The 14,499-nt window shown below is 40.9% G+C and overlaps 1 protein-coding gene across 2 annotated transcripts; it reads left to right on the forward strand.

Moving 5' to 3' along the window:
* The first annotated feature begins 1,563 nt into the window (after positions 1-1,563).
* Positions 1,564-10,076, forward strand: LOC102444655 (G protein-coupled receptor 183-like). 2 transcript variants are annotated; one of them, XM_075918758.2, is made up of 2 exons: positions 1,564-2,034; positions 5,445-10,076. In XM_075918758.2, the coding sequence occupies exon 2, from the start codon at positions 5,459-5,461 to the stop codon at positions 6,524-6,526; it is 1,068 nt and encodes a 355-aa protein (XP_075774873.1). In that variant the 5' UTR covers positions 1,564-2,034; positions 5,445-5,458; the 3' UTR covers positions 6,527-10,076. The 2 variants fall into 2 exon arrangements, with proteins under 2 accessions (XP_075774873.1, XP_025036686.2); XM_025180901.3 differs by having other exon boundaries at positions 1,564-2,011.
* Positions 10,077-14,499: the final 4,423 nt, after the last annotated feature.

Consider the following 14,499-nt stretch of genomic DNA (forward strand, 5'->3'; position numbering starts at 1 on the left):
GTCACCCACAGTCTGAATGGGAGCAGGGTAAACTGTCAGTGTACTTGATTCACAATGAATTAGAGGAATTTTCAATGACCTTGGAAGGCTGAGTGAAAGTAAGTGACCTTCAAGTTGAGGGCAGCATACCAGTCCCCTCAGTCCAGGGAAGGGATGATGGAGGTCAAGGAGTCCATGGAGAACTTCAGCTTCTTCATGAATCTGTTGAGGTTTCACAGGTCCAGGATGGATCTGAGCCTACCCATTGACCTTCGGGATTAGGAAATAGCGGAAGTAGAATCCCCTGCCTCTTAGCTCCAGAGGAACCTCCTCTATCACTCCCACTTGCAGGAGTATTTGCATCTCCTGCATAAGCGGCGGGTGAAGGCCATGCTGGGGAAGGCAAGCCAAAGCCCTGCCCCTTCTGCCGAAACCATGCCTCTTCACCCAAGACCAAGCCCCTTCAGCAACCTCCCAGCCCAGCCCCGCCAAACCCCGTCCAACCCCATCCCTCAAGTCTGATCCTTCCTGATCTCCCAGAGGGCCAAGGCTGCTGCACTGTGGTCCCAGTTCTCTCTGGAAGCCAGGGAGCCAGGCTACCATGTTGTGGCCCCCACCCTCCCTGGTATCTTGGGAGCTGGGCTGCTGCACCATGGGCCCAGCCCTCCTGGGTGGCTAGGCACTGTAAGCAGTTTTAGAAAGGCAATGCCTTCCCTTGTCTACATTACTTACTGTTCATGACCTCCTGGTTGCTTGTGAGAAGGGTTTCTGAAGAAAGACAGGGTGGGGCAGTGCGATGGAGGAGACGATCTGAATTTCAGGGTATTATTTCACATCAAGAACGTTACACTATTTGCAACTAAATGCATGTCCCACTGTGTAGTAAGTTAATCCAGACTCCACACTTTTATTAGTACAAAGAACACTCTATAGTGGTCTTGTGCTGTGAACAAATAGGAACATCACAAACATACTTGAATCCCTTGAAGGAACCTCACGCCCAGTTTCATCTGAAGGATATGCACGTGTGAGTGCACACACGCTCGCTTTCACACACACTACCTTGCTTCTTTCATTTTTTCAAATTAAACCTGAACTAACGATTCCAATTCTCTTTTCACATGGGTTTAGATTTGGTCTAGCACTAGAATTTTGAACTCCCAGCCTTAATGGTATCTCACAGCAGTGTCAGGGGAATCAGGGAATTTAAGGGGCAATCGCATTTAAGGGTGTGATTTAAAAACACAACCCTCCAAAAAGTCAGCTAAAAGGCACAAGTTATTCACTTCACTGATCTTCCAAGTAGAGCACATGTCTCCAACCATTGTCTTACACATCACACGTGCCAGCAAAACCCAAGCACAGAGCTATAGAAAATACATAGTAGTTTAGTTTTTCTCAACTTTGGTGTATTTGAAATCTTTAACAACCTCCTACTTGCGGTTTTTGGTTCTAATATAAATCACTTCCTTTGCTAGTGAGCAAGAATGAAATCTATTTCTTGTAATAAAAGAAAAAAGGGGGGGATGGTGAAATCTTCAAAATATTCAGGTTGGGGAATTTGCTGGTTTTTTTCATTCCTTTCTCACAAACAAAGAACTGCCTAAATGTTATTGTGCTACAAAGAGAAGCCAGATGAAAGAGCATCACATTGTCTCATAAAACCCAGCTATCTGTGCAGCATTAAGCTGAAGGAGAGTGCAAAAAAGAACCTACTTTCTGCTGGAGGAAACAAGTATCTCACGCTGACAAGTGATACAGGGATCGTTCGGCTCTTTCAGTCACCACCCAGACGATGATGACTAGATTAGGAAAGGCAGAGCTCCCTTCATTTTTGGTCTTCCCTCTCTGTTTCTGCTGGCTGCAAGGCACAGAGGGGGTTTTTACTGAAGCATTTGAAGGGGACTTTTTCAGGGAATATTAGACGAATATTCCATATAATAAATTTACCACTAATACAACACAAGAGAAAGAGCTGAGACAAGAACTTCTCAAACAGCCGTCGCTACCACATCTTGGGCATCAGCCCCTGGTAAGCCTTGTCTTTTCTTACAGGTAATGTATCTGGCTTTTTCAATGTAAGGGGGAAAATGACTAAATGGTTTTTATATAACCGTTATGAGAAAAGCATCTCTAACAACTGTGTTTTGGCTATTTTGGGAACAGACAGAGGCCCAGTTTTAATAAGACAATATAGTGTCAACTTTCTCAGAATGACAGTCTTTAAACAAGTTTTCTACTAGGCTGTACTGTAACCACCCTAGGAGGTAAATTCACCTATATAATTATGTATGGTATACCACTAGAAAGCTTAATCTGCTGAATTTGAACACGCTAAAGCATTTCTCCCAGTTTGATCTTTGCTTGGAGGTGTATATGTGCGTGTGCATGTGTGTGCGCACGCACTCTGTCTTTTCTGAGTGATTTTTCTCTCAGTCCATATGAAGAAAGTTTGAGTGTTATTCCATAATTCAAGCAAAGTACTGCATAACACTGCTCATCCCATGTAACCAGGAAAGTGTCAGCTCTGATCTGCTGTGTTCTCAAAATGTTTCAGGGAATTTTTGGTAGGCTTTAGAGGCCTGTACAAGGCTCCATCTGAGGATGGGTCTAAACGTACATCCACATTTCACAACTATCAAGTATTATGGCCTTCAGCACGATTCACCAGCTTTGCTCTGGAGGCGCGCCTCAGTTGTTTTGACAGAGCTGTGTGGCTTCTTTACTGTGCCTTGCCACTGTTATGTGCCTATTCACTATTAGCCGAATTGAGGTTTCTACGTGTGGAGTTAGGTGAGGAGTAAGGGGCGGGGGAGAAGACGTAATGTGTAATGCCTGAATGACAGTGGCGGCAGCAGCAGCAGCAGCAAGCATCATGGCTGTAGAGGTGCTCCCCACAGCCGTCCCCCGAGGCGCCATTAGCAAGTGAAAAGACAGAAAACCAAACCGCAAGTGTGTGCTGATAAAAGATTCTAATTTAACCCCACCAAAGTCAGGAAATGGTCCGGCTCTGTGCATCATCTACCACACTGAGGTTATGTTTCACTGCACAGACCCTCAGTGACAAGACACTTTCTATAGACACGTGCTAGTCTATAGCCCGCGAGAGGAGAAGGGCAAAATTCAAGTGTAATGATGAATTTTTCTGACACTGACCTCTTGTTTGGCTTTGGACAAGTTTGTGCACCTTAGTATCCCTATGTGGAAACTGGAAATAATATCTACCTCAAAGGAATGATGTGAGCATTAGTTTTATGTTACATGCTGGCTAAGTACTGAGGAGACAACATACAAAAATGTAAAGAGGCAGAAGAGAGAATAAAGTGAAGTATAAATATGAACAAAATAGTGGCACCTGAGAGTTCCCTGTTTAAAAGGAGAATAAGGAAACAGAGAGAAAGTAAAAGAAGGACCCTAAGAAACAGCTCTTTCCCCACACCATGGAGGTGCTCAAGAAGATTTTATTTAATTTGTATTACAGTAGTGCTTAGAGATCCAGCTAAGATCAGGGCTCCCTTGTGCTAGGGCACTGCACAAACATGTAATGAGAATCAGTGTAGGACCCAATAACAACTGTGGTCACAATAGACAAGCCAAATCAATGCTGGGAGGAAATACAGATGTGTAGGGCGGTAAAGTGACCCACTTCCGCATAGTCTAGGAACAGGTTATTGGTAGAGCCAAGAAAAGAACACGGGCAGCAAGACTTCCCCATCCTGTGCCCTAGCCACTTGATCATGTGCCTTCTGTTGGTTTGTAAAAACAGTAAACAAAACAATGTTGCAAACTGGGATCTGGATTTACAATCTTCAGAGCTCGGGGTGCGTGGATGCAGAGTTTTGAGCTAGTATGTTACTAAGATAAAAGAGATGTGAAAAATCTGTGTGCAGATTCTAAACTCCACTAATCCAAAATTCCGGGAGTGCAGGAGTAGCCTTAGCTGTAGGTTTTTTGTTTAGTCCCATCTTTATCTACTGAGGACCCAATGTAAAAAAGCACATGCAGATGATATTTTATTAAATGACTGGTAGATCTTTCGAATGGGTTTGGGATCCAATCAGTTTTTAAGAACCAAAAAACTACCAAAAATATCCCTGCAGTATGGAAATTATGTGATTATGCTATAGCAGCAATACATAAAGAATAACAGCAGTGTAGAGGCATGACTTCCCATCACACACACCCTCACAATAAGCAGAAAAAAGGAAACTCTCTCAGTGAATTGGTTAAAAGGCAGGTGAAGGGACCCATCCTATTTCAGCAGCATCTACTGTGAAAGGAAACCACAGCAAAAAGAGGGAGTGCAACCTTCATTTCATAGAATGTGACAGTAAGCAGCCTTACTTTTGTAATGAAAACAAAAGAGACTGGCTCTAGCCAATATTTGGATTTGTCTCTTAGCCCTTATGCATTGGCAAAATTATACCAACTAGTTTTATTTGGCACCTGAAAGTACAGGTAGGAGCTACTGACTCCCAAGGTGACCTGGAACCCTGGTGTATTAGAGCAGCAAATGGGAAATCAGGGACGTACTAAAGACAGAACAACATTATTGTCTTGTGACAAGTATCAGAGGGGTAGCTGTGTTAGTCTGAATCTGTAAGAACAACGAGAAGTCCTGTGGCACCTTATAGACTAACAGATTTATTGGAGCATAAGCTTTCATGGGCACATGCATCTGACAAAGTGGGTCTTTGCCCATGAAAGCTTATGCTCCAATAAATCTGTTAGTCTATAAGGTGCCACAGGACTTCTTGTTGTTATTGTCTTTAAACTTAATGTTATCTTCCAACTGCACCTATCACATCCATGGAGTCAGGGGTTGCTTGAGTAAGCAAAGATCACATTCAAACTGAGTGGAGAACGCAGGAATTGGCCATATACAGTCATCTCAGGAATAGTATTGATAGAATCTATTGGTAATACAGTTTTTAATTGTAAAAAGTTAAAAAAACACAAATAGATATGAAGCTATGATTCTTCAAATGGATATTCTTCTTCTTACTCCCTTTCTCGTATAGGTTGTCTAAACAAAAGAGAATTATATTTTATTGACACCCCCGTCTAAGTTCCCACCCCGCCATCATGGGGTTTTTTCTATCCATTTCTCCTTCTCTATTAAGCAGCGAATGATACCATGTCTCATCCACCAAACATGTTTTTCTGACACAACACCCCCGGCTATTAGTTTCTAAGATAAAGAGCTTTGAAGAAAAAAGTCAGAGTCTCTGTTCATAATGTGATACTAAGATCACTAGGAACCGAGTTTTCCAAATGACTAAGCCTGCCCATCATGGCCCAGAACCTACTAGCATGTGGAAATTTGCTGTTCAGATGAGGACTCTCACTTCTTTTAGTATGAAAGTCTACTAAAGTACAAAGCCTAAGTAGTTTTGTTATCTGTCAAAAGCAGATAATGCCCATTATTAGTGAGTTGCTAATGTCACGTCTTTTCTTCTGCTCAGGAGAAGCTCCCAGAATGGCTGCCAGTGTTACTACTGCTGCATCTCAGCTCACTGTGTTCACCTACAGCAATGAAAGCAGCTGCGACGTGTACAACCACCACTTTGCAGCCAAAATAATTTTTTCAATCTTTTACACTGTCCTGCTGATCTTTGGCTCTTGTGGAAACATCCTTGCCCTGTGTATCACCTTCCACCGAAGGAAGAAAATCAATTCAACTGATCTCTACTTAATCAACCTGGCTGTGTCAGACGCCCTTTTCACATTTGCTCTGCCTGGACGAATTGCTTATTACATCTTAGAATTCAACTGGCCTTTTGGAGACTGGTGCTGCAGGATTACGGCATTCATCTTTTACATGAACACCTATGTGGGCATCTACTTTATGACATGCGTGAGTGTCGACCGCTACATCGCTGTGGTCCACACTCGACGGCTTGGCAGATTTCGGAAAGTGAGCAGAGTGAAGTATATCTGTGTGCTGATCTGGCTTCTGGTGTTCTTGCAGACAATCTCATTGCTCTTCAGGCCCATGGTCAAGAAGATAGGAGATAAGATGACCTGCATGGAATATTTCAACTTTGAAGAAATCCCTAAGCTACCATTTATCCTTCTGGGCGCTTGCATGATGGGATTCTTCCTACCAGTGGGGATTATATTAGTTTGTTATGTGCAGATCAACCTGAAGCTGTGCAGAACAGCCAAAGAAAACCCTCTGACTGATAAGAACGGGCACCACAAAAAGGCGTTCACAATCATACTGGTTGTGCTGCTTGCAGTTGTGATCTGCTTTAGTCCATACCATGTAAACATCGTTCAGTTCATGATCAGAAAGATCCTGTACCAGCCATCATGCTCAGCACAGAAAGCCTTCAAGATGTCTCTTCAAATCACAGTGGCTTTTATGAACATGAACTGTTGCATTGATCCAATAATTTACTTCTTTGCCTTTAGAGGGTATAAGAGACGACTCCTAAGACTATTTAAAGCCAGTGGCTCAGTTCCATCCTCCTCTACAGGAAAGTCATATTCAGAAAGCAATAGCAACAGCCACAATGCAGGGGCTTGCTCCACCTCAGCTTAGCTATAACCTTTTCAGTTTGTCCTTGTCTACTCAGAGCTATTAGCTTAAAATTATCCATTGTTGCACTGGAAAAATTCAACAGGGGGCAGCAAAGGTGGGAGCATAAGTATAGACAAGTTGCTGGTGTCATTTCCAAAAGATGGCCTGGTAGTAAAACCACCAGCATCTCTTCCATACTTATATTTCCACCATTCGATGGAGCTGGCCCAGTGATAGGGGTAAGAAAAGAGCTCAGTATTCAGAAGGTGTTAGTCTTCTAAGATATATATATATATATATATAGAGAGAGAGAGAATATATGTGTCTGTCTATACACACATACACACTTATAACAAGGTCTTAGATTAATTATATAAAATTAATCAATGTGCATGTATATATATAAATACACACACACACACACTTGTTATAACAGCATAGTATTAGAAATGAATTTCAATTTTAACATGTATTTTATAGAAGTTCATGGCTTGGAATTAAGTAAATGTACAAACTATACAAATAAATGGATAGAATTAGAGCCTCATCTTCTCAGTTGTCATTCAAATCAACTATTAAAACAGTCACAGTTCTTTGGGAATAGCATGCACAAAAAGGAATGCTTTATACTGAGCAGAGCTTCGTGAAATGGTAAAAAGTAAGTTAGCTTGTTTTTTGTGTATTAAATCTGGAATGTTGCTCTGAAATTGTAAATTTTTAGGTATTAAGTTAAATTAAAGTGATAAAGCAGAATTGGGAAAGAGTTAATCATACCCAGTGTTCTACAGCTTTTTGACATGTAATTAATCTTTTAGTTTCCTATCATGTGATTGAAATTTTACTTCTTAGCATCCACTGGACCCTGGAGCAGTAGCAGGAATGTCCCTCTTTCAAAAGGTCAAGCTCATCTGGATAATCCCAGGGTATCTACAGTATATTTTAAAACTGAAACTGACTCAAAATTTCTCCGTGGCTTGATTTATCTATATTGTAGAAAAAGACAAAAAGAGAACTGCAACTGGCCACAACAATTCCTGTAACAAGTGAATGTAATCTAATAACTAAAGGCGGTGAGCTACTAAAGAATGAAGCAATGACATGAAGGGAGCTAAATGTTTTCATTCTACTTTCAAATTTGAGATTGTACATTTATTTTGAAGATTACAGGCTAAGCATACATTGGATTTTCAAGTGCGGAGTATTTAAAAAAAAACTGAAAAGGCTGTCAGGAAGAAAAAAAAATATCTCCTTGTCTCTGCCCCACTCAAAATGGTCAAAAGCAGTGTTGTTCCAAGTTATTTTTGACAAATCATATATGGTAGGAGGTAACTGCACAATATTATAAAAAATGTACATTTTATAAATTATCAGAGTTCGTGGATTCATCAAAACTAGGAGTTCAAGTTACAGAATCACAAACATATCTTTCCATTCTGTTTTCTATACAACTGGTCAGCTAATTTTGTTGGAAGTTATTTTAAGTGATGGATGTCTTTGCAAATGAGAGTGATGACAAAGAAATACAGACAAAGAGTTAATGAATTACATATGGGTACAATTGTGTGTAATTATTTGCAGTAATATACTAAAAATGTAGGTCTGGAAGCGACTTTGTGAGGCCAGCCCACACTGAGATAAGACTAAGTATATCTAGACATCTCTGACAGAGGTTTGTCTAATCTCTTTTTTTAAATTCCATTGATGGATATTCCACTACTTCCCTAGGTAACCTATTCCAGTACTCCAGTATCTGTGTAGTTAAAAGTTTTCCCTAATATCTAACCTCAATCTTTCTTTCTGCAGATTAAACAGATTACTTCTTCTCCAACCTTCAGTGGATATTGAGGATAATTGATCACTGTGCTCTTTATGACATCCTTTGAACATATCTGGAGTGCTTTCAGGTTTCCACTCAGTCTTCTTTTCCCAAAACAAATTTAACCCAGTGAAAATGCCTATTATGAGAATATACCTCATAGGAAGAATTTGTCCCAATCTCAGAATCTGAGCGAAGGAGGACAAATAGTCATTTATGTGTTGTGCATGGCCTGTCTTTAATCTTTTTAAAGAGGAGGGTGAGTCAGGTTTTTCTGCTGTAAAGTTAGTTTATGACCATTCTCCTGAGGAGATAGAAGGGTAACACTACAGTTTTTGTCAAACAGTAATTTTAAATATATACATCTAGCTGCTTTTCATGACTTTACATTAGAAATGTCAGATTCGGTGCAACATCCAGTGACTAAATTACTTTGTAAATCCATTTATATAGGTAGCTAAAGGAGAGAGCACAAAACAGTGCACACATTTTCTCTCTCACACACGCTATAAGAAACCTGAGATAATGAAGAGTCTTGAAAAAATTATTGGACATTCTCACACACTTTCCGTTGGACAAACAAGAATTTTGCCCCATGATTCTTTGTGATGAGTAGGAGAATATTTTTCTCCAGAAAAGCCTTGCCCTTCAGACCAGCTTCATTGCTCTTATTCTTTAACAACCCACAGCAACATTGTCTTGTGAATTGCAAACTTTATTTTTTGCATGTAATAAAGCTTCCAGGTGTTCTTCAAGTGATCTCAGTTGTCGGAACAGTAATTAAATCAGGTGTCCCTGTACTGCTCTTGAACAAAAACCCTTCTTAAAGTGCGCTTCCTTCATCAAACCTGGTCAATGTAATCCCTTAAATTGGAAGCACTATTACACACTTTTAAAAGGTCCTCAGAGGACCATAATCTAAATGACAAACCAAACCAAAAAGAGGTGATGATTACCCCAGGCAAGGGGCACTCTCATTTCTTGCTGACTTCAATGAGAGGTGAAGCTAGCAGCACCTTGCAGGACTGAACATCAGCTTGTAAGGTAAGCACACCACTGTGTTTTGTACTTAGCCCATGAAAGTTTACAGGCGAATGCCCTGTTTTGTAGTAAACACTTATGAGATTACAGCACATCTATTTATTATTTATTTCCTGTAGCAAGAGGCACTTTCCCAACATAAAAGGAGGGTTCTGCTCCAAAGAGCTCAGATTCAAACAGAAGTAAGGAACAGGAATACTACATATGCTTCATATTAAATGTTCACGGTACTAAACTGGCCACATTAAGTAACATAATGGTTTTATAATATAATTAACTATCTTGTCATTTTGTAAATGTAAAGATTATGCAGAATCATTTCAATTTAACCCTCGGGCCTGATTCAAAGCTCACTGAAATCTATGGAAAGATTGGCTTTGAATCAATTCCATAAATCATCATTTAGACTGCAAAATACTCTGAGAACAGGCACAAATTTTAAGAGCCAGCTCTATGTAGTGTGTGCAGTCTTTGGGATGCGTGCTGTCTCTTCCCTTTTCATTTATAAAGATATAATTCACAACTGCCAGCACGGTCCATGCTCAACAAATAACTGACTAATGTACAAAACACTTGCTGAGAAACAGTGGCTATGCTCACAACATACTGACACCCAAGAAATGTTACAACATTCAACTGCACATATCGTCTACTCCACCCACAGGCGTTCAATGATTCCTACCATTACCACAAAGACCATAAACCAAAGAGCATGCAACACAACCTTAACCCAGACCTCTCAGTTCTGCAGAGCTCCTGCACACTTCCGCTTACGAAAATACGCCTTCCTAGCACTAACAGTTGTAGATCTTTTATATTGTTGAAGAGGATAGTTTGGTAGAGGCATGATGAAATGCTGTCATCCCTAGAAGGTGTATTCATTTCTGGTGGTGCTAACTAATGCCTTGTGGGGAACTTAAAGTATCCTGGAGCTTGGTTCTAAAGCTGTGCCAGAGAAGCACTGCATCATAAAAATGTAGGGCTGGAAAGGACCTGTAGAAGCAATCAAGTCCAGCCTCCTGTGCCGAGGCAGGACCAAATACACCTAGACCAGGGATGGCCAACCAGTTACAGACGAAGAGTCAAAATAGCAGGGGATAGAATGTGAAGAGACACGTATTATATATTTATTTTTATATATCTATAGATAGATAGATAGATTAGATAGATATAGTACACAAAATGTAGTGATAAAAATAACATTACAGGACATTTCGGACAAAAACTAATAAAAAAAGTCTCTAGTCACTTAAAAAATTCACGTCCAGTCCATAGATCTTCACAGAACTTGACAAGGAACAAACATCAAATTTAAAAAAACCCCAAACCTTTAAAAATACAGTAATATTCTCACACTAACCCCCCTCCCCACCAAAAACATCCCAGTGGCAGCTGGTTACTTCTGGCAGGAGGCACTGCTCCACCCCTGCTCCGAACCCTCCCGCCGTGGTACTAGGAAACCGTTATGCTCTTCTTTATACAGGAGATAATCAATCACCCCCTACACCAGAGGAAGAGAAGCCCCGTACCCTCAAGGCTGGGAGGTCTGCTGCCACCACTGAGAATAGGAAACGTAGGGTAATGGTGGTCGGAGACTCTCTTCTGAGGGGGACGGAGGCGCCCATCTGTCGCTCTGACACTTCATCTCGGGAGGTATGCTGTCTGCCGGGGGCCCGTATCCGAGATGTTACGGAGGCATTGTTGAGGATTATCCAGCCCTCTGACTACTGCTCCATGCTACTCCTCCATGTGGGCACAAATGATACTGCGAGGTGTGAAACTGAGCGGATCGAGAGTGACTACAGGGCTTTGGAGATTGGTCGGAAATGGGAGGGAGCGTGGGCTACAATGGCAGAGAAAAAGGAGGGTCAGGGCAAAACTGGGAGGCAAGGTCAAATCAGGATCTTAGATGACTATATACAAATGCAAGAAGTATGGGAAATAAGCAGGAAGAACTGGAAGTGCTAATAAATAAGTATAATTATGACATTGTTGGCATCACAGAAACTTGGTGGGATAATACACATGATTGGAATGTTTGTATGGAAGGGTACAGCTTGTTCAGGAAGGATAGACAGGGAAAAAAGGGAGGAGGTGTTGCCTTATATATTAAAAATGAACACACTTGGAGTGAGGTGGAGATGGACATAGGAGACGGAAGTGTTGAGAGTCTTTGGGTTAGGCTAAAAGGGATTAAAAACAAAGGTGATGTCATGCTAGGAGTCTACTACAGGCCACCCACCCAGATGGAAGAGGTGGATGAGGCTTTTTTTAAACAACTAACAAAATCATCCAAAGCCCAAGATTTGGTGGTGATGGGGGACTTCAACTATCCAGATATATGTTGGGAAAATAACACAGCGGGGCATAGACTATCCAACAAGTCCTTGGACTGCATTGGAGATAACTTTTTATTTCAGAAAGCTGAAAAAGCTGTTCTAGATTTGGTCCTAACAAATAGGGAGGAACTAGTCGAGAATTTGAAAGTGGAAGGCAGCTTGGGTGAAAGTGACCATGAAATCCTAGAGTTCACAATTCTAAGGAAGGGTAGAAGGGAGAACAGCAAAATAGAGACAATGGATTTCAGGAAGGCGGATTTTGGTAAGCTCAGAGAGCTGATAGGTAAGGTCCCATGGGAATCGAGACTGAGGGGGAAAACAACTGAGGAGAATTGGCAGTTTTTCAAAGCGACATTGTTAAGGGCCCAAAAGCAAGCTATTCCAATGTGTCGGAAAGATAGAAAATATGGCAAAAGACCGCTTTGGCTTAACCACGAGATCTTGCATGATCTAAAAATAAAAAAGGAGTCATAAAAAATGGAAAGTAGGACAAATTACAAAGGATGAATATAGGCAAACAGCACAGGAATGCAGGGGCAAGATTAAAAAGGCAAAGGCACAGAATGAGCTCAAACTAGTTACTTGAATAAAGGGAAACAAGAAGACTTTTAATAAATACATTAGAAGGAAGAGGAAGACCAAGGAGACGGTAGGCCCACTGGTCAGTGAGGAGGGAGAAACAGTAACAGGAAACTTGGAAATGGCAGAGATGCTCAATGACGACTTTGTTTCGGTCTTTACCGAGAAGTCTGTAGGAATGCCTAACATAGTGAATGATAGTGGGAAGAGGGTATTTTTAGAAGGTAAAATAAAAAAAGAACAAGTTAAAAATCACCTAGAAAAGTTAGATGCCTGCAAATCACCAGGGCCTGATGAAATGCATCCTAGAATACTCAAGAAGCTGATAGAGGAGGTATCTGAGCCTCTAGCTAGCATCTTTGGAAAATCATGGGAGACAGGAGAGATTCCAGAGGTCTGGAAAAGGGCAAATATAGTGCCCATCTATAAAAAGGGAAATAAGAACAACCCAGGAAACTACAGTCCAGATAATTTAACTTCTGTGCCAGGGAAGATAATGGAGCAAATAATTAAGGAAATCGTCTGTAAACACTTGGAAAGTGGCAAGGTGATAGGGAACAGCCAGCATGGATTTATAAAGAATAAATCATGTCAAACCAATCTGAGAGCTTTCTTTAATAGGATAACGAGTCTTGTGGATAAAGGAGAAGCGGTGGATGTGGTATACCTAGACTTTAGTAAGGCTTTTTATACGGTCCCGCATGATATTCTTATCAATAAACTAGGTAAATACAACTTAGATGGGGCTACTATAAGGCGGGTGCATAACTGGTTGGATAACCGTACTCAGAGAGTAGTTATTAATGGTTCTCAATCCTGCTGGAAAGGCATAACAAGTGGGGTTCCGCAGAGGTCTGTTTTGGGACTGGCTCTGTTCAATATCTTCATCAACGATTTAGATATTGATATAGAAACTATGCTTATTAAGTTTGCAGATGATACCAAGCTGGGAGGGGTTGTGACTAATCTGGAGGATAGGGTCATAATTCAAAATGATCTGGACAAATTGGAGAAATGGTCTGAGGTAAATAGGATGAAGTTTAATAAAGACAAATGCAAAGTGCTCCACTTAAGAAGGAACAATCAGTTTCATACATATAGAATGGTAAGCAACTGTCTAGGAAGGAGTACAGCAGAAACGGATCTAGGGGTTATAGTGGACCACAAGTTGAATATGAGTCAGCAGTGTGATGCCGTTGCTAAGAAAGCAAACATGATTCTGGGATGCATTAACAAGTGTTTTGTGAGCAAGACCTGAGAAAGTCATTCTTCTGCTCTACTCTGAGCTGGTTAAGCCTCAATTGGAGTATTGTGTTCAGTTCTGGGCACGGCATTTCAAGAAAGATGTGGAGAAACTGGAGAGGGTCCATAGAAAAGCAACGAGAATGATTAAAGGTCTAGAGAACATGACCTATGAGGGAAGGCTGAAGGAATTGGGTTTGTTTAGTTTAGAAAAGAGAAGATTGAGGGGGGACATGATAGCAGTTTTCAGATATCTAAAAGAGTGTCACAAGGAGGAGGGAGAAAACTTGTTCATCTTGTCCTCTGGGGATATAACAAGAAGCAATGGGCTTAAACTGCAGCAAGGGAGGTTTAGGTTGGACATTAGGAAAAGGTTCCTTACTGTCAGGGTAGTCAAACACTGGAGTAAATTGCCCAGGGAGGTTGTGGAATCTCCATCTGTGGAGTTATTTAAGAGTAGGTTAGATAAATGTCTATCGGGGATGTTCTAGACAGTATTTGGACCTGCCATGAGGGCAGGGGACTGGACTTGATGACCTCTCCGGTCCTAGTATTCTATGATTCTATGATCCCCACCATGTATTTTAAATTTAACACTACTGCCCTATTATATCCTGTGGGTTTTTTAAAATTAAACTCAGCTGATAAGTAAATTAGCACAATTTGAAGTGCCTGTTTCACTCCAGCTTGTTGATCTCTGGTATGGTTTCCTTATTTTTTTTATGTATCAGGATTATGGCTTTTATATAGCTCTAAAAACTCAGGTCTGTCTCAGACTGCAAATATGAGAGGTTTAAAAACAATAAGGGAGAGACTCTTCAGCCTGGAAAAAAATAGCCTTTGAATAGTCTCTGAAGAGACACAGTGTAAACCAGGTACATACTGATTCTTTTTTTGTCCTGTAATTTAAATACGACATCTGTGTCGGCTGCCTTATTCTGCATCCATGAAGACTTTGAGTTTAAGGTGCATCAGCC

The sequence above is a fragment of the Pelodiscus sinensis genome, chromosome 1 (genome assembly GCF_052426305.1).
Source record: "Pelodiscus sinensis isolate ZL-2025 chromosome 1, ASM5242630v1, whole genome shotgun sequence".
Classification (NCBI taxonomy): Eukaryota; Metazoa; Chordata; order Testudines; family Trionychidae; genus Pelodiscus; species Pelodiscus sinensis.